At 43.0% G+C, this 20,389-nt stretch overlaps 1 protein-coding gene and 1 long non-coding RNA gene across 7 annotated transcripts in view; one reads left to right on the top strand and one right to left on the bottom strand.

Annotated features, from left to right (window-relative positions):
- FGF13 (fibroblast growth factor 13) overlaps positions 1-20,389 on the top strand; it is a 469,640-nt gene that overhangs the window by 369,203 nt on the left and 80,048 nt on the right. The window contains exon 1 of one of the 6 annotated variants that reach the window (XM_045471976.1): positions 1,231-1,273. The exons of the other annotated variants lie outside the window; for them this stretch is intronic. Within the exon in view, the coding sequence (XP_045327932.1) occupies positions 1,246-1,273 (28 nt within the window). The 5' untranslated portion in view covers positions 1,231-1,245. Of the gene's footprint in view, positions 1-1,230; positions 1,274-20,389 lie in introns of those variants that run through there. 6 annotated transcript variants of the gene reach the window in all.
- Positions 19,088-20,389, bottom strand: part of LOC123594944 — a 14,402-nt gene continuing 13,100 nt past the window's right edge. Inside the window, exon 4 of the long non-coding RNA XR_006710957.1 lies at positions 19,088-20,181. This is a non-coding gene — a long non-coding RNA (uncharacterized LOC123594944). The remainder of the gene's footprint in view (positions 20,182-20,389) is intronic.

Genomic DNA, 20,389 nt, shown 5'->3' with positions numbered 1-20,389 from the left:
TCTGTTACACTCCTCGTGTTGGATGGAAAAGTAGAGGCAGAGAAGCACAAGGCAACTCTGATTATGCAGAGAAGCTGAAGGGGAAAAAATTATGTAAGTTTATGGAATGCTTTTGGAGAGACATAATCTCCCTTTCCCTATAGCGCTGAGTATGGGTGATGGGGCTCAATAAATATAGCTCCTTGTGGGTGTCAGTAACTCTTCAATATTCATTGATAGTGACGATATTCAGACCCCGAAACAGATTTCCTTTCTCTCTGACTCAAGGGAAGTTTTCCCAGAGCCACACAGAAGGAGAATCCAATGTGTTCAATAGGAAAGACTCATTTGCTCCCGGAATAACTAAATTTCCATTTTCATTTCCATTTTTAACCAAAATAGTGGATCTTCCATAAGGCAAAAATAAAAAGAATGGCAATTTGGTGTGGGGTTTCGCCTTTCCTTAAAATTTTCATTCCTATATTAACACTGTTGTTGAGTGCTTCAGTAACATGTATGGCTAGATGCTAAAATGGTCTGCGTTTCTTGCTTTTTGTTGTAACTAGCTGAAAGCCTTGTCACAGGCTTTCATGGTAGAGTCTCTGAATTTTTAACAAAGGACTCCGATATGAAAATGTATTTTTTGGCAAGAAACTCAAAAGTCAGGTAGAATTTCAGCATTTTACAAGTAATTATTACAGAGGATTGGGTAACTGTAATTCTTTTAAATGTCTGTTTTGCTTGTAGCATTTTCTATTCATCAATAATTCAATTTCAAAATAAAAGACACATTTTCTATATCCCAAAAGCTATTGGGGAGCCTTTCAGACTACAAGATTCCTGACAGTGGGAGAAGCATCTACCAAAGAAGACAGCTAGCTTCAGAAGTTCCTCTAATGTGCGGAGGGATCCTGTTACAGACCATTTTTCGTAATTCTAGAAGGCAAAATAAAAATTTATGCTTGGAAATAATAAGTTTAAGCAAATAGTATGGGCGAAGCTTATATCTGCGTCCAAGCAATGGTCTGATGATTGCCAGAAGAATACTGCTACATGATGAATCATTAATGATCTGTGAGAGTCATAATGGTCTGTCACTAATGCCCATTAATGATCTCTCTATACCGCGAGTATGGGCTTGATGTTTCTGGCCAGTACCTTGGAGAATACTTTAGATATGCCTTAAACTTTCTCCGATCTCCTTTCTCTGTGTCTGCTCCAAATGTAGACAGCAACTGTCTGGGTGGGACCAGCTTACAAAGAAGCATGGCTTTGTTAAGGAAGTCGTATTCAGGTAAGATTTATTTAAGCAATGTTTTTGAAGGGCATAGATTTGAAAGCTTATCCTGGACATTAACGTCTTGATAGAAATTAACAAAATCATGCCGGGTCTCTTTCTGTCGAGATCTTTCCTTTCCGGATGGGACAAGGGCTGTTGACTTTCCCCCATACCCCATGATGTTTGGATATTGAGCAGACTCTTTGAAAAATGCTTCCTTTGTCTGTTGTTTTTTTTTTTTTTCCTAAGAGAAATGTTAGATATTGTTATACAAGAGTGAATGTGTATATCTGTCTGTGTAAAGTCCTATTTATATTTAGAAAACTGTGACACTAGCGGATTCGAGAGAGATTTCCTCCCTCCAGATTTGCATTTGGTCTGCAGACAGCACAAAACATTAATTTGAATTTCTACAGGAAGAAAAAAACAATAAATAGAGTGAGCTTTAAATGCACTTTGCTTTTAGCTGAAGGAAAGGAAAGAAAGAGAAGGCAACATAGAGCGAAAGAAAGGTGGACACAATCACTTTAATTCGGAGAATTGTATTAGGTGTATCTGCAGGGAAATCACGGAAGATAGGCACTTCATAATGTCTGAGCGAAACCGGGGGACTGTCTGTCCCTCCATGGCTGCGGCAGATAGGTAATAGAACCAACGCCCAAGAGCCTCGGGCTCACGGAGAAAAACAAGATGACAGAAGGTTGCTGGAGCGGCCAGCTTCGAGCCTCTGCAAATAGCAAGACAGGGATTCTTTGGGATGGTGGGAATCACTCCACTGGATACTGTTTGATGAGAAATGTTAGCACGCAACGAAACGGAAAATGACCTCTTTTCCTGGGGAAACTTTCTGCCAGGTTTCGTATCCTCTGAGCGAAGTAGCCTCATCAAGCAATCGCTTTCATTGAAACCCTCTGCGCTTTCTTTATCATTGAACTCCAGCGGATCCCAGAGAATGCTGACCCCTCTGAGCGTTTAATTTTGCTAGACCGTCTCATTCAGATGAGTGGCTACTCTTTGCAAGTTTTGTTTCTTCGGAATCCTTCCACCTGTCCTGAAACTGCTGGGTGGCTTGTGTTCGTTCATGGAATTAAAGACTATACCTTCAGGGATCATTTCCATGGTTCGTTCTGCATGGAATTAACTGGGATTCATAGACTTTCCCTTCTGAGTACTTTGCCGCAGCTCCTGAACTACTTGGGGTGATCCCGGAGCGTCCCCAAATGAAGGTTCAGATTGATCTGTCGTGTTGCCTGGGCATTGTTTATTTGCTTGTTTTCAATTGATTTCCCCATGAAAAGGAGAAAAAAAAAAAAAAAACCAGCTCGTTTGAACGGTTAGGGCGTCAGGGGCCATATCAGTGATAAAACTCATAGAATTTGTGAGCTCGGTCCAGAATTTCATTTTTTTTTTTATTATTCTCACAATTCATGCCTCTAATAAGCCCACCAAATTTTCCTCCCGTCAGATGGGAGACACGTATAACCATCCTTAACCGCTGAGACTACAGACTCTGTGTCCCTTATCTCGGGATATGGTACATGTGGCAGAAACATTTAAAGCCATCGCTCTGCTTATAAAATATTTGCTCCGTAAGCTCTGTGGCACCAGTCATTTTCACCAAGTACTGCGTTGCCGTTGTATCCCATGTATTCATCGGAAGCAATCAGATGGCCATCTGAGCTGTCTGGTGAGATAGAAGCGCGAGCCAACTTTATGCTTACAAAAGACTTCTAGATGGACTGGGGAAACGTTATAAATAGATGTGTCTGTTTTAAATAGAGGTACGTCCGTGGCACACGGAGCCCCCTTGCAGAAATGAATGCAGACTGCAGCGCAGATGGTCAGTGGCTGGGAATGCTTCGGTGTCTCTTTGGGAGGAATACGAAAAGGGCCGGGTGTGATACGGGATGAGCTCTGGGCCCGAGAAAGGTCAGGTCGTCTAGGCCTTTGCCTTTAGATAGGACACACATCCCCCCCCCTCCTCCACAGGCGAGACGGGGTCCCAGGCCCGCTGAAGAACTCCTTTCAACAGCTCTCGGGGCAAGAACATTCCCCCCGAGCCCCCCATTCTCCAGTTAAGTCTGGTGCCTCTCATTTGGGCCTCCGGGGAGTTCAGAAGAGGCAGGAACCGTGCTCCGTGTGACCCTTCACAGCCCGCAGGCCCCCGTCATCGTGCTTACTGCGGTCGAGGAATCCGAATTTCTTTAGCCTACCCTCTGAGTCCTGTGTATGAGCCACCCCGTGTTAGCTCAGCCATTTCTTTCTCTCAGCGTTTGTATCCTGGTTGTACCGGCTCCTGCTTGTCCGTGACTCCTCCTTCCGTTTCTCCAGGTCCCTTTGCGTGCTTTTCAGTTTCTGGCTCATTCTAGGCCTTCTCTCCAGTGGCTGTGCCTACACCTGCCTACCAGTCCACACACATCCTATCCTAAGTTTCCAAAACTTAGACCAGAGGAAGACAGATCGCCGTCTCTCCGAGAACGAGGGGAAGCAATGTACGTGTTAATGGGTTTCTTACTGGTAGGCGGTTAGGAAACGATCTGTTTATTCATGGTTTTCTTATCAGTAGTTGCTCAGTCGGTATTTCAGGAGATGCAGCTGTGTACTCACAGCCCTTCCTTAGATCACTCACTCCAAACACTGAGGCCCCCTATCACCTGGGGCAGTCTCTCAGGCTGCCTTCTCACAGTAAGCGGTTCTGATGGCCCGCCCCCAGGCCTGGTGCTGAGTAGGTATTCAGTAGCTGTTGGGTGCATGAATATATCCACAGTGGTTGCACAGAACACTCAAAAACAGTTCAGCACATTTGCTCTGGGCAAACGATGAAACGATCCAAGCTGATCTTATAAAACTGACCGGAAAGACGGTCTTCACGTTGCGTCTTTAGAATGTACAGCGGAAGTCTATATTTGCCTTGTGCCATTTGCTTTAGAAACGGGAGGTTCTGGAACTGAAATGCTACTGCAAGTGAAGAGGTCTCTGGTGGTGGGACCACCGGTTCATCCTAGCAGCTCAGCTCTTGGGAACAAAGGAGAGTATCCACAGGAAGCCAGTACCTCTTGGGTAGGAAACGGCTGTTAAGTTCCCCTTGGGATGCCAGTGCCATCCAGTTCCACGGGTGGAAGATGAAGATACCATAACTTTCATTTTATCTCCAGCAGTGCCACTGGCCATGGCCTGAAAGTGTAAGCGTATCTCAATCAACAGGACAAGCATATCTTGCTTTATACGATTCAGTTCGTTTCCAGAAAATTGGATGTAAATCAAGTCCCATTTGAGATCTGCACGAGGCGCGTTGTAAGGAAAGGAACTTTTTGTGAATGTTTTCGTAAAGGGAAGACTTCTCTAATAGTAGATATATTTAAAGGATTACTCTTTATCCATTTGAAAGCCTGAATTTTTTATACCAGAATGAAAACATGATATCTACATTCTATTCAGAAGGCATTTTTTGGCCAGGGCTTGCTAAAGTATGTTTTGTTTTTTTTTTTTTTTAAGTTTATTTATTTTGAGAGGGGGAGAGGGGCACAAAGACAGGGAGAGAGAGAGAATCCCAAGCAGCCTCCACACTGCCAGTGCAGAGCCCGACGTGAGGCTCGAACCCACGAACTGTGAGATCATGACCTGAGCCGAAGCCAAGAGCCAGAGGCTTAACCGACTGAGCCACCCAGGCGCCCCTAAAGTATGTTTTAATAGAACAATACTTCATTTGTAAGAATGTGAAAATGGTTACATTTAAGTCTCCTTTGTTTTGTAAGTTTCTGAATAACTCATTAGTGTTTCTTTTATGATTTAGCACATATTATCTGATATGACACCATTGCCTTCTAAAATAGAGTTTTTTTTTTTAAAACCTTACTCAAAAGGAGTTGTAAATAACAGGCATGATCATTTACACATTTAAAGAGGGCATACACGTGCCTCCTGGACCCAAAACTCTTACTTTATTGCCCATGCCAATTCTCTATGTCTAGTTCAACATGTACCTGCAATGTCCAAATAATGACTCGTTCACAACACACACCATCCTTTACTGTTTTTATTTTATTTTGTTTTTTGAGAGAGAGCGAGAGAGAGCAGGGGAGGGGCAGGGTGAGAGAGAGTCCTAAGCAGGCTCCTCACCCAGTGCTGAGTCCGCTGGGGGGCTCAATCTCATGACCGTGAGATCATGGCCTGAGCCGAAATCAAGAGTCAGATGCTCACCTGACTGAACCACCCAGATGCTCCTTTATTCTGTGTTTAAGGAGTAAGAATTACAATCCACGATCCTTTCCTTGCATGACACGATGGGTGTTATTTAGGCATATACTAGGGCTCCAGACTGCCAAAACACTCCATCCTTCTTTCTAACATTCATTGTCCTGCTTAGGCCTAGCTGCATTGTTGATTAAGAAGGTATTTTTCCAGCTCTAATACCCGCTTATGTAATGGGGTATGGTAAGGTCTCCAGATGCCCTGTTCATCGTGCTCCTTCCCTATATCAAAACCTGTTCTGGCTTCACTCTGAATACCAACCAGCTGGGGACAAGGGGATATCATTTCATGTTCATTAGATGTCATTTAACTCGAGACTTAAACGTGTGTGTCCCCTGAGATGCTTTTCCTGTCCCCTCCGCCAACCAAATAAGATGTTTTTCACCTCTACAACTCTCATAGTACCTGGTGGCTAAACCAATCATGACACTCATTCGAAACTCCGTTTAAACTTTGTGCCCATTTTCCCCACTGGATTATAAATTCCTAGCCGGGCAAGGCTCATGGTCGACACTTCTTTTTATCTCCCTAATCAAGATCACAGGGCTAATAACAGCAGTAACTAAAAGTGTTATTTATGTGGGGGGAGAAAAAAAACCCTATTGCTTGGGTGCTGGGACTTCCTTGACTTCATAGTTAACCACCACTACGGTAGCATGCCAAGATGGAGAACAAAACTAGTCAAGTTCACTACGACTGAGGTAGACTGGAGTGCCTACAAACTATGAAGATTTCCTTTTGCCCCCTTTCATTCATTCAACAGATATGCAATGAGAATGTCCTAAACCACATCACAACCCTGTCCTAGAGACCTTTATACTCCAAAAACAAGGAAAGGTGAGCCCATACAATTTCTTTCAGAATATTTCCTCCCCATAATATTTCGTTCTCTAAAGATGTGATCCACCTGACCCTTGTTCTTGGTCAACAGGTTCTTTGTTCCTCCTCATTGAGAAAAAGAGGCTTAAATAATCACCCTAATTGTTAGACTGCGTGACTGAGTAAAAACAACTGCCATTTGTTAAGCATCGACTAGGGGCTAGTCTCCAGCTTAAATACCATACAGGTATAACTCTAATTCTTACAACTCTGCAAAGCAGGTGAATACTTCGTCACTTTACTACTGAGGGAACTGAGAACTGAGGCCCAGACAGGTTAAACAATGAGACAGAGTTCCCCAGTTAATGAACATTGGAGCCAGTCTTTAAAACAGGCCCATATAATGCCATACGATCCCACATAGAATCGATTTTGAGCAAATATTAGTTTGCTGATTGGCCGATTATTACTGTTCTGATTGCACTGTCTTTATATGTTTAAAATTCCCGGGCACCTGGGTGGCTCAGTCAGTTGAGCATCCGACTCTTGATTTCAGCTCAGGTCTTGATGGAATCGAGTCCCGCGTTGAGCTCAGGGCTGAACGTGGAGCCTGCTTGGGATTCTCTCTCTACCCCTCTCTCAGCTCAAGCTTTCTTTCTGTCTCTAAAATTAAAAAAAATAAGTAAGTGAAAATAAAATTCCAGTGGAAGAGGTTGGTAGTCTTTGGTTACTCTCAATCCCAAGCAGGTGTCTTTATGTTCTGATAGCAAACCTCTGAATGTTTGATGCTTAATGGAAGGAAAATTATTGTTTTGACACAACAATAACTCACTTGCCTTAAACATTTTTACGTGAATACATATTGACATTCATCTAAATAACAGGAGAATTTAGAATTCAGTTAAAGTCATAGTTCGTGTCAGATGCTTTAAAGTTTCAAGCACCCAGGGCGCCCGGGTGGCTCAGTGGGTTAAGCGTCCGACTTCGGCTCAGGTCATGATCTCGCAGTCTGTGAGTTCAAGCCCCGCCTCGGGCTCTGTGCTGACAGCTCGGAGCCTGGAGCCTGCTTCGGATTCTGTGTTCCTCGCTCACCTGCTCCTGCTCTCTCTCTCTCTGTCCCTCTTAGGAATAAATAAGACATTAAAAAAATTTAAAGTTTCAGGCATCCAACTAAAAATGATGATGTCAACTCTTCTCAATAAAATAAAATAATCTGATTTTATAGACATATGAAATCTGACTCATAACTTGTGAAAATATCCAAAATCACATTTCAAGCATTAGCTAAAGTGTTGTCTAACTACACTAGTTCTATATGGTAAAATTCTGCTTTCTGGACTGAACATTCTATAACCCAGCTGTTCCCAAACTTTAGTGTGTACCATCAGTTTCCTCCGTGAAACTGGTTAAAATTGGACATCCCTAGCTAATTTGGTTGGAACCCGAGAATTTACATTTTAGCAAGTACTGCATGAGATTCTGGAACAGGAAAACCACACATATGTCACTCAGAGAAATCCTCCTGGAAGTATTCTTCTCCACTAATGACTGTGCTCCCAGTCCTTCCCTTACCAGTATATTCCTTTCGAAGCTTTCTGCTATTTAGGTATAATTTACATACAGTTAGTAGACAGTTTGATGAGTTTGGAAAAATGCATATACTCACGTAATCTATATTTAAGATATAGAATTATTTTCATCACCCCAGAAAGTTCTGTATATGCCCGTTCCTAGTCAACACCCCTCCGTTGCCAGAAGCAGCCGCTGAGCTTATTTCTATCCTCATCGGTTCATTTTCCCTCTGTTGGAACTTCACATAAATGGAAACGTTATAGTATAATTATGTTTGTGTGTGTGTGTCTGGCTTCTTTCACCCAGAGCAATGTTTTTGAAATTCACCCATGGATCTGTATCAGTAAGTCACTCCACTTGTTTACCAGTCATTGACACACCCGAATTGTTTCCAGCTTTTGGCTACACTGAGTAAATCTATAAACAATTTTCACAAATACTTTTGTGGCCATATGTTTTCATTTCTCTTGGACAAGCAGCTGGTAGTGAAATTGTTGGGTCACAAGACTGATGTAAGTTTCATTTTTTTAAGCCTACTGCTAAACAAGTCACGTATTCTTGCTGTGTTCTGTGATGATACTACGTTTTGGTCTTAATTTGCATCTGCCTGATGACTAATGATGTTGAGTAGTTTTTCAGGTGCTTTGTGGCGATTTCTAGATCTTTATTGTGTCTGCTCAAGCATTTGGCCTATTTGCGCTGGGTTCTCTGTCTTACTGAGTTGGTCACAACAGCGTCTCACTGTCCTCTTAATGTCTGTAGCATCTCTAGTAATGTCCTCAGTTCCACTTCCTATATTAAGTTTCTAGTTTTCTCTCTTTTTGATGATCTGTATTGCTAGTGGTTTCAAATTTTATTAATTTTTTTCAAAGCATCAACTTGTGGCTTTGCTGATTATCTGTACGTGTTGTCTGCCATTGATTCCCTTTTTCACTTTATTACATCATTCCTCCTACTTACTTGGGATTTGGTGAGTTCGTCACTTTCTAGTTTCGTAAGGCAGAAATAGAAGACATTTATTTTGTAACTTTCTTCTTTTTTGAGTAAAGGCATTTACAGCTATACATTTCCCTATAAGATAGCTTTGGATTGATTTCGTTTTTTTATGTATCATACTTTAATTGTCATTCAATTCAAAATATTTTCTAACTTCCTTTTGGATTTTTCTTTTACCCATGGCTTAGTTAACATTTTTTAATGTTTATTTATTTTTGAGGTGGGGAGGGGCAGGGAGAGGGAGACAGAGGATCCAAAGCAGATTCCGCCCTGTTAGCACAGAGCCCGACACGGGGCTCGATCTCAAGCACTGTGAGATCATAACCTAAGGCAAAGTCATACGCTCAACTGACTGAGCCACCCAGGCACCCCACCCATGACTTTTTAAAATGTGTGATATTTGATTTCCAAACTTGGGGAGATGGTCTATGTATATTCTTGATGTTGATTTCATACCGGATATTTTTGCAGTCAGATAACATATTCTTTTTGACTTTGATCCTTAGAAATTTATTTAAACTTATATCATGACTGAGCCTAGAGCCTACTTGGTGAACATTCCAGGTACCCTTGAGGAGAATGTGTTTTCTGCTATTTGGTTAGTGTAGTGTTCTGTAAATTCCTATCAGGTCAAATTGTTGGATAGTGTTGTTCAAGTCTATAGTCTGAATTTTTGTCTACATATCCTGTCAATGCCTTAGAGGTGGGTATTGAAACCCCCTACCGTGACTGGGCATTTACCCCCTCTCCTTTTATTAGGAAGTGTAAACATAGAGGAACTCATATTTTTTATAAATTGGGTCATATTTTTTATATTACACCATCTTTGTTAGCCTCAGCGTTTGCAGTATGTCTATTTTCCATCTTCTTTGTGTCTTTCTCTTTAAAGTGTGTTTCTGGTATGTCTATAAGTGACACTTTCCTTCCAAGTCCCCAAATTCCACCTTTCATTTAGAGCTTTTACACCATTTGTGTTTAAATCACAATTCTTGATATGTTTGCATTTAACTCTTCCATTTTGGCACTTGGTTTCTATTTGTCCAATATTCTCGGCATGCTCCTGTTCCCTCTTTTCTAGCATTTTTGGGGTGACTCGAATATTTTTTTCATGTTACATCGCTTGTATTGTTTTTAGCACTCTCCCAAGATTACCATATGCATCATTATCTTTGCTATTTGGAACATATATTCTATTACTTCGCAAACAAGGTAAGAAATTCGCAGCATTATTCTTCCAACTATCCCATTCACAACCTTTAGCATCGTTTTCTCATGTTTTTTTTCTGTATGTGCTATTAAACCCCCTTGCGACTTTATTATTAATTTTACTATGAACAGTCAGTAGTCTTCAATGTGATGTCTACATAAACACACACGTACTATTTTCTTAATTTCGTTCAATTCAACTTAGTTAACATACAGTGTAGTATTGCTTTCAGTATTGCTTTCATGCACTACTTCTGCTCATTTCTCTCTTTTTTCTCCTCTGGGGACTCTGATTACTCATATATCAGATGGTTTGCTGTTGTCTCACAGATACCACTCTGGTCTAGTTTTGGTTTGGTTTGGTTTTTTGACTCTTTTATTTCATTCTGTTTCTTTTTAGATACTTTCTATTCATGCGTATGCAAGTCACAAATTCCATTCTGGGCTCTATCCAGCTGACTGATAATCCGTTCAAACAAATGCATCGTCTTTGGTATTCCACATTTCCTTCCTAGCTTTTCCAGTTTTCTCTGTTCGTAGTTTTCCATCTTGGTGCCGAAGTTCTTTGTCCACGCGTGCGTGGCATTCACCTTTTCCACTAGAGCTTTGAAAATATTTATCAGAATCATTTTAGAGTCTCCATTTGATAACTCCCTCACCTAGGCCATCGCTGGAATTGGTTCTGTTGACTCTTTATCTCCGAGGAATGTTTTCTCTTTTTGTCCTTTTTTGTAAGTCTTTTGTTTGTTTATAGAACTCCTGTTTGAATAAAAGTCACACTGGATAAAAGAACAGAAACTGAGGTAAATTATATTAATATCCCAAAATGGGAATACCTTTTCTTCTATGAGGCCACGAGTACTTTGTTTGGGGGTCAATCTATTATTAGACTGATCTGGAGCTCTGCTTCGTTGTTGCTTTAGTTATGTTTAATCCACGACAGGCTTCACTTTATCTAAGAGCAGGATCATGCCTTTCCCTTTCACGGGGCTTTCAGTCTGAGTGGATCATTTGTCTCTGTTCTCCTTCCTTTTTTTAAAAAAAATTTTTTTTCAACGTTTATTTATTTTTGGGACAGATAGAGACAGAGCATGAACGGGGGAGGGGCAGAGAGAGAGGGAGACACAGAATCGGAAACAGGCTCCAGGCTCCGAGCCATCCACCCAGAGCCTGACGCGGGGCTTGAACTCACAGACGGCGAGATCGTGACCTGGCTGAAGTCGGACGCTTAACCGACTGCGCCACCCAGGCGCCCCTCTGTTCTCCTTCCTTAACCCCATCCTTGTATGGGTGTGGAACCTCCTGGAACCCTGGAGGGAGGGGGTGTTCTGTCTTTAATCTGTTGCCCATCACAGCAGTAGAGGGCCACTGGGTGCTGGCTGGTGTTCTCAGCACATTCGGCACGTGGGGTTCCTCTCAGTTATTATCTGTGCCCTCCCCGCACTGTGCCCTGCAGCCTTCCTGCCCACCCCCAGTGGCAGGTGACCACTCCTACTCATTGCACAGCCCAGAGCGGGAAAAGAGCTCTAATTCATGCTTTCTGAGCTTTGCTTTACCATCCTGTCTTTGATTGCAGAAGTAATAGAGCTCACCAGAGTTGTAAAATATCCATCGTGCACGCGATACTCCAAAATTCCGTGCATGCTTCGCTAAGCCATAAGGACACATGTGGCCTGCTTCAACAGTCTCTAAGTAGGAGGTCAGACTTTTCTCATGGTAAATTTTCAGTGAAACGTCTTTGAAGAGTCAAGGGGCTATGTATGGCTCGAGGGATGGAGTATTTGGGAATGGGAGAAGAGAAAAACATGGTCTCTGTCTACCCACATTTAAATGCGAGATGAGAGATTGACTCCTCTCTGAAATTCCGAAGAACCTGGAGTTATAACCCAGAGCACCAAACCAGGAAAGCTGCAAAACTTGTATCATCCTAGAGTGAAGTATAAGCAATAAGCCATCACATAATGGATTATTGTTCATAAAAGGCTTGTATTTCATATAAATGTGTTCATATTTTACTGAATATAAGGTTCCTCAACAGAGTATGAATTCACACATTTTTCTTCAGTTTTTGCTACATGCAGCTTTGGAAAGGATAATATAATATTAAAATACTGGGTGAGTAAAAGTTACTGTTATAGTTAAAATATACATTTTCCCATCTGTCTTCATTTCCTATGTGGTGGTATGACCTTGTTGAACTTGAGAGACTTTTTTTTATACAAAATTAAAATAAGGAGTTATATGCAAGTAATACCCAATGGCAAAAGCTGAAGAATCACAGAACTTGCCTATTTTCCCAATTCTTTGCTGTTCACTGTAATGCCTTCTGGAGCATTCTTTGTGGGCTGTACTTCCAAGCATCTAAAGACAAGGAGATATTCATCATTGGCTTCATTTCACATCTTACTAGGTACATTTTCATAGTAGATCACCCCCCCCCCAAAAAAAAAAAGTATTGGCCTCCCTGATATCCTATGTATTTATAGGGTAACCAAGAAGAATTGTTCTCCCATAGAACTAAATAGGGCGAATTTGCCCCACGGTTATTTCTTCCAGGCGTCTCATTGTGTTTCATCACGTAAAAAGCGATGTGATTATGGGCCCTAGTCAGAATGTTATTTTGTTCACTTACGATTCGTTCTCAGGAAGGTCGCGCAGATTTGAATTTCACATGAAAGCTTTCTTTATGTGCTTCAGTGACTCTTTCCCTTTACCTAAGAGAAAAATCTCCTTGTTGGAGGAATCTGCAGATCTCTCCAGTGCCTGTGGGACCCGCACCAGCGGCAGGGGGCCTCACCGAAGGCTATTGCTTCCTGTGCCTCGTTAACGAGAGGGCTACACATCTTTCGCAGAGAGAACGTTGGTGTGGGAATTATCCAACTGCTCCACACATTTGCCACTGAATAAAATTTGCCTTCCCCTCCTGCTAGAAAGCCTCCAAGTTAAGAAACAAAACAAAGCGTGGATCTCATTCTTGTGAAGAGGCAGCACAGTAGAGTGGACAGAACACAGATCATGGAGACGGACGGTAGCCCTCCCTTGCCCTGTGAGGTTGGACAAAGTCCTTAGTCTTTCCGAACATCACTGTGCACGTTTGTAAAGCTTGAGGTGAGCAGAATACTTTCCTTGCAGGGTTGTCATAAGAATTAGAGCTAAGGTTTGTTGATCGTCTGGCGCTTGGTAGGCCCTTAGCAAACACGAGTTATTATTATGGCAGCAGAATGAGCATAGTGTGAAAAGCAGGGACTCTGGAACCAAACTGTGTGGGTCCAAATCCCGCCTCTCGTGTGTAGTTTATTGTGTGTGTACGTACGCCAAGTACATGCTAAGCTCTTTATAAACATTAACTCATTTAGTTCTCACTGTTACCTCAGGAGAGAGGTACCATAGTAATTTTCATCTTACGGTTGAGGAAACTAAGGAACAGAGAGGTTACTTGGCATTCTAAGGTCACACATCTCACATGCTATGGAATCAAGTTTTCCAGTTGCAGAGCCCATGCTGTTACCCACTCTGCCGCGCGGACCGCTGGCTTCCTGGGCCTTCTGACTTTTTCAGTTTGACAGAATAGCTGAATGCAGTGGACAAATGATTCTATGGCTGCGTGATAATCTCCCGTGACCATCGTTTTCTCGTTAGTTATGGATGAGTTAAATTCAAAGGGGTTTTGTGTGCATAGGTCTCATATTTTATAAATGAGGAAATAGAAGCCCAAAGTATAGATAGAGTTTTCCTCAAGTCCCAAGATTAGTTAGTAGGAGAACCAAGACTCAAACCTAGGATTCTTGTTGCCGTCAGCCCATTAAGCCCAGAGTCGTGTGTGTGTGTGTGTGTGTGTGTGTGTGTGTGTGTGTGTGTTTCAGTGAACTCGATCCCCAATGTGGGGCTCGAACTCATGGCCCCGAGATCAATAGCTGTGTGCTCCACTGACTGAGCCAGCCAGGGACCCCTCAGGCCTATAGTTTGAAAAGTGGAAATGACCATTTACCTTGGACACAACTAAATACTGTTTTATTAAGTTTGTTTATTTATTTTTGAGAGAGAGAGAGAGCACAAGCAGGGGAGGGGCAGAGAGAGAGAGGGAGGCACAGAATCCAAAACAGGCTCCAGGCTCTGGGCTGTCAGCACAGAGCCAGGATGTGGGGCTCGAACTCACGGACCCGTGAGATCGTGACCTGAGCCGAAGTCAGACATTCAGCCGACTGAGCCACCCAGGCGCGCCCAAATACTGGTTCTAATTACTATGTGCAAACCCATAACAAAAGTTACCTTAATACAATGCCCAGTCTTTGCTTTTGCAAATGCAAAGTCATGCTCTGTCCATTACTAATAATATCAATAGTTTTGCAGGGAGGAGAAAAGGAGCTTCAAGCTTCCTGGGCGTGTAAAAGTAAATATCAGTGGAAATGTTTGCCAAATATCCCTAGTTAGGGAAGAAGCCATTATATTATCAATATTCTTTGCCCTAAATGGCATTTCCTCTGCTGCAGTCACAAACGCCATCCAAGCTGGCTCCTCTGAAGAGGTAAAGACTTGAAATTCGTAAGGTCTGGTGCTAGCAGTCTTAAAGCTGAGAAATCTCACAGTACAGCTTAGGTAAGAACAAGGAAGACCCACATAAAGGAGCTGACCTTGACCTGTGTCAACGTCTTGCGCGCTGGTTGTTGGATTCAAAGAGCCATATCTCCTGGTGAATGACCAGATCGCGGGCTTCACTAGTCTTCACCTGTTGCTTTGCTGTTAGTAGTGACAGAAGGTGGACACGACAGTGTCAGGACCATCCCCTGAAGTCAGGAAACTATAAAATCGGGACCAAAGAGTGAGCGGAAAACAGGTCTTATTTTCGACACATCTTTTCCAACCACGTCAGATTCCATTACTTACTATCCCATAGTTTAGATTAAGTGGAAAACTTTTTTCTGACCAGAAGGCCTCTGAGTCGATTTCCAGATCCAGGTGAGAAGCAAACCACACCACAAGGTTACAAAACATATTGAACCATTACTCACGAGTGCGAGAAACCGAAGCAAGACGTGATGGGCAAGACGAACGAAACTCACGCTATGTTTTAATAAACCTTAATGCTTTTGGAATGAGTTTGGGTTTACAGAAAAGCTGCAAAGGCAGTACAGGGAGTTCTCCTATATCCTTCATCCAGTTTTCTGTCATGTCAACATCTTATTACTGTCAAACCCTGGACTTTATTCGGATTTCACCCGTTTTTCCACGAATGCTCTTGTTACCTTCCATCGTCCCGTCCAGGATATCATATCTTACTCTCCTCTGGTCTGTGACAGTCTCGTGGTGCCTTAGTTTTTAGCTCGGACTGTTTTGACAGTAGCTCTGCATAGCTCATGTGTCCCAAAGACGAGACCACTGACCGTTCTAGCAACTCACCTAGTTTACAAATTCTGGTCTGAATTTGGAAGGACCGTACTTACCAAGTGCTGCCTTAAAACACTTGATGGGTTGAGGGTCCGACTCTTGGTTTGGGCTCAGGTCATGATCTCATGGTGCGTGGGATTGAGCCCCGCATCGGGGCCTGCTCTGCGCTGACAGCATGGAGCCTGCTTAGGATTCTCTCTGTCTCTCTCTTTCTCTCTTCCTCCCCTGCTCATGCACACACATGTTTTCTCTCTCTCTCTCTCTCTCAAAATAAATAAACATTTCTTAAAAACATTATGACCAACCCCAGCCCCTAGAACCCTGTAAGTGCTCTTTGCCAACTTTCCTCGTTTGAGCCACCGCTGAGACTCTATCAAGGGGGTGCTTTCTCTTTTTTGAAGTTTATTTATTTACTTTGAGAGAAAAGAGACAGTGGGAGTGGGGGAGGGGCAGAAAAAGAGGGAGAGAGAAAATCCCAAGTAGGCTCCATGCTGTCAGTGCCGAGCCCGATGTGGGACTTGATCTCATGAACCATGAGATCATGACCTGAGCCTAAATCAAGAGTCGGACACTTAGACTGACCCAAGGGCATCGTTTCTTTTTCTAAGCATGTTTCACACACTCAGCTTTTAATGACCAACATGTTTCTCTGATGGCCTTTGTGTTGGGTCTTTGACCAAGGGGTCCATAATGATTCAAATCATTCGCTTTATCCGAGAATCTCTTCTGTAACGTCCAATAAGTGTTTACCAGGTCTTTGTGAACCCCACAGCCCCTATATGAACACTTCTGATCACAGGACACTGATTATCTCCCAAGATAATCCATCCTATCCATTTCTGGACAGCCCCTATTGTTAGCAATGGCTTCGTCAAACTGAGCCTTAATCCGTTTCCTTGCAGCTTGTCTTTATCAGCCCTGTTTCTGTCCTCTAGACAATCAAGATATTGGATGGGAAGTAAGGTCCAGCTACGGCCCCACTCCAGTGGTGTGGAAAGAGTCAGACACACTTGGGAGGTCCAGCTTTGTTGGGACAGTATCCCTTGATGTGTCTCAATTTGAGCCTGTGACTCACCCTCTCTTCTCCTGGCCTCCTAGGATTATTGTGAAAACAAGATGAAATAACACCTCTGAAAGTACCTGGCACCCTTCCAGGCGCAGAGAAGACTCTTCATAGATGATAGTTGGTTGGAGTGCTCAACTCCTGAATACCCGGAACGAACCGTTCCATTTGTGTTGTTTTGTATCATCCTATTCTTTCCTCTTCCTCCCAGCAGTGCATTCTAACTTCCCTTGCTCATTAGCTAATTTCCCAAAAGATATAATTTTATTTTTCTGTTGACCTTTTCCCCCCACCCTCAAGGTTTAATTAAGCTGTTACTGAACAGAAGTGAAGTGTTAAATGACCTGAGAGGATCAGTTCCCAGCCTTCATGAATCCCATACATGACATTAGTCATGAGATTAGTCATGGTAGTGGATGGGAGGGATTAGCAAGTACCCTTGCTAATGGACAGAATGTGCGAACTCGTCCCCAGCTCGTGGCATTGATCAAAATCTCTATGGCAACACCAGACCTAGCTATCTACTCATGGAGAAATGATTTGAAAGTTGCAAAGTATGATAGAAATCATTACAATGAGCATGGGGGGGGGGACTAAGAAGTGTTCCCTTCTTGAAGAAATTCATGGAACTTTCTCTAAGTTTAGTAGTATCTTTACTTTCCCCAAGCCTCTATCGCTGGAATGCTAATTGGCAATGATCTAAACAGCAAAAAAGCAACCGTGAGTATAGAAGACCAGAAATGATCCACAAAATATATAATCCATGTATTTGACTAAACCACTATAAATTTGGGATTGTTTGCATGTTTGTGCATAGCAGAATTATCTAGATTAGTGTCCCAGTTCCACCACTCATTAGCTGTGTGACCTTAGGCAAACTATTAACCTCAGTATACCTCATTGTCCTCCTCTATAACCTGGGGATAATAATAGTCCCTATCTCATAGGTTTGTCATAAGAATTGGATGAGTTAATATATGTAAAGTGTTTAAAACAGCGCCTGGCCCAGAGTAAATGCTCAAACCATGTTGGTTGTTATTATTCTCACTCTCTCATCATGGTTATTATTCCTGCTAGTTGGTCATGATTCTGCAATAGAGACTATCTTTCAATTTTATATCTTGTGAAGAAAATACAGGGCGAGAAAGGTTATATTTTCCATTTTCTAATTTTGTTTGTGCTGGGAAAGAGTCTTGGAAATGTCAGCAGTGGAGAGGCTTCACAGGCATTATCATTTTCAATTTCAGTAAAACACTTAGGAAAATGGTATCTGTGATTCTGGTTGAGGCACAGGCTCCCCAGTAAAGCCACATTATTATTTAAACTCTCATCAAAAAATCTAGGAGCAGGTGGATGTCTATAAAACATGATGCGATCAAAATGGAATTCGCTTACCTCGGAAACCGAGTCACCTCTTGATCTAATTAATATTTTGTATGTATACGTGGCTCTGAAAAACAAACCCAGGCCCCTGAACCTTCACGGACCAATTTTCTTTGTGGTCTCAGCTCATTTCACCTTGCCTCTGTCTGTTGCTTGATGTAGGTTTCCAGTCCAGGCAAAATAATTGCAGCGATTCAAGTTTGGTTTTAATTTTCGGTGCTGACATTTGACGGGAGAGTATTCCGATCGATACTAGGCCACTTGCTTTGTGAAGTCAAAATAGTTGCTGCTTTTTTTTTTTTTTTTAATGCCAACAAAACTCCTGCCAATCACCACCCAGTGGTTCAAAAGCTCCTGGAGGCAGCCTAATGAGACCTTGGGCTTGAAACCCTGCTGGCCTTCTCTAGTGTCTGACTCTTCTCTCTTCAGGCCGATGCCCTCTTCCTTGCTTTCCAACCTTATTTTCCTGTACACCTTTTTGTAAGCAGCCACAATCCTTCTTTGGAATGAGGTAGGGGATAAACTGATCGGTACAGAAATTCGCCGTGTGATGGGAGGCAAACCATGAGCTGTTGGTGAGAAACAGTTTTCTTATCTGGAAACTGTGTGCAGGTGAAACCTTCTCTGGCTACCTCACTGGTTCTCCTGCAAATCACAGAAGACAATGGCTATGAGAGGGTCCTGTCAAACCTTAAAGTGCTGTAGACCTCTAAGGAATTATTTTACTGACGAAACTAGGGGCCAATCTAATGACTAACCTGATGTAACTTTCCCTTTCTCCAGGATGCAGTAGGTCCCCCTGCTTCTAGTTCAATGACCCAACTATTTGGTTCTGTCTGTAACTAAAACATGGCCGCACTCGACCATGAGTTGTACATGAACCTGCTCTTATCAGAATAGACCTGGCCTGCGTGTCTTTGCTCTAGGTGCCTACGATCTGCTTTCTAACCAGAGAAGGACGAGTTGGCCAACTCGTTTATCCACGAAGCCGCCATTTATTGAGTCCCTCCTCTGTCTGCACATGAGGATACAAAGATGAAGTCCCAGTCCCTGCCTCGGGGAGCTTACCGTTTGGTTTGCGTGACAGACAGGCAGACAGAAATAGATCTCGTCGGCGCCATAGTAGCTATCTACATAGGATGCTGTGGAGCAGAGAAGTGGAAAGTGTCTTTACTCGGGGATGGTTGGGGAAGATTTCCCAGAGGAGATGATGCCACAGGTAGATCTTAAAGAGTTTGCCGAGCAAGAGGGAACAGAATTTTCACAGGTACGGTAGTTGGAGCGGCTAAAGGGCTGGATGGGGGTGCTTGGGGAAAGGTAAGTACTTTGGCGCGTCTGAAATACGGTGTGTCTGACGCAGGATGTAAGGGTGACAGGGAAGTCCGGGGCCAGGTAACGGAGGGCTTGTAAGTGGAGGGCCACTGAGACTTGTGAACAGGTCCTGGCAGGATCAGACTTGTCCGTTAGAATCGTCGCAGCGAGCACAGCAGTTTGATCACAGGCCACAGAGGAGGCTGTGGTAAAATTCAGGCAAGAAAGGAAATGGGCCTAGGTGAAAGTTTTAACAATAGGGATTAAGAAAACATCGTAGGAAGGTAGGACTTGCGGTACTTGGTTACTCTTTGGAAGTGAGGTTGGGAAAGGAAGAATTCAGGCTAACACCCGAGTCTCTGGCTCGGGTGAGACGGTGAATGAATCCAGAAAGGGGTAGGATATAAGCAACAAACTTAATGGCCACATGGAATAAGAGAGGAGGAATCCGTTTTGCGAGATGAGGTCTGTTTAGGATTGGCTCGGGATTCTGAGGTCCTGAGTGCCACTGGGGTGGAACTATCCATATATGGAGCTCAGAGGAGCTGTCCGAGCCCGTGAAAGGGTCGGGAAAGAAAGAGCTTCCTCAACCCTCCTAGGGTCCCTGGCTGGCTCTGAAAATTAGACAAAAGACAAATTAACAAGAAAGAACATGCAGAATAATTTCATGAAAAGTGTTAGGTAACTGCCTTCAAAATGAAATGAAGGCCCAAGGAAACAATTAGACCCGAGTTATCTTCGCACGAGGTTTGATGAAGAAAGGGCTGTCTTGTAAACGTATGATAGGCCAAGGAGTATAAGGTAAGTGTGGGAAACCAGGGGAAGCTTAGCAAGGCCTGTCAGGATTCTTCTTGGTGTCCCTTTGTCTTCGGAGATACGATGCTTTTTTCCTGGGGGGGGTACGAGGAGGTCGCTGCTCCCATGAAGGGTTCATAGCCTGTTTCAGGGGAGAAAGGAAGAGGAAAGGTCACCTTTCTGCTTTGGCCTTTTTCTCGAACTCCTTTAATTTCAAATATTAATTATGCCCAAGGGCGATATTTTGGGGTCGCATGGCCTGAACCCCGTCAAAAGCAGTGGAGACTTTTAGAATTGTTATAGAAAAGGTAGTCATTTCCTGCACTATTCATCCCCTTTTAGAGGCCTTT

This window comes from Leopardus geoffroyi, chromosome X (assembly GCF_018350155.1).
Source record: "Leopardus geoffroyi isolate Oge1 chromosome X, O.geoffroyi_Oge1_pat1.0, whole genome shotgun sequence".
NCBI lineage: Eukaryota > Metazoa > Chordata > Mammalia > Carnivora > Felidae > Leopardus > Leopardus geoffroyi.
This window is presented reverse-complemented; position numbering and strand designations above follow the sequence as displayed.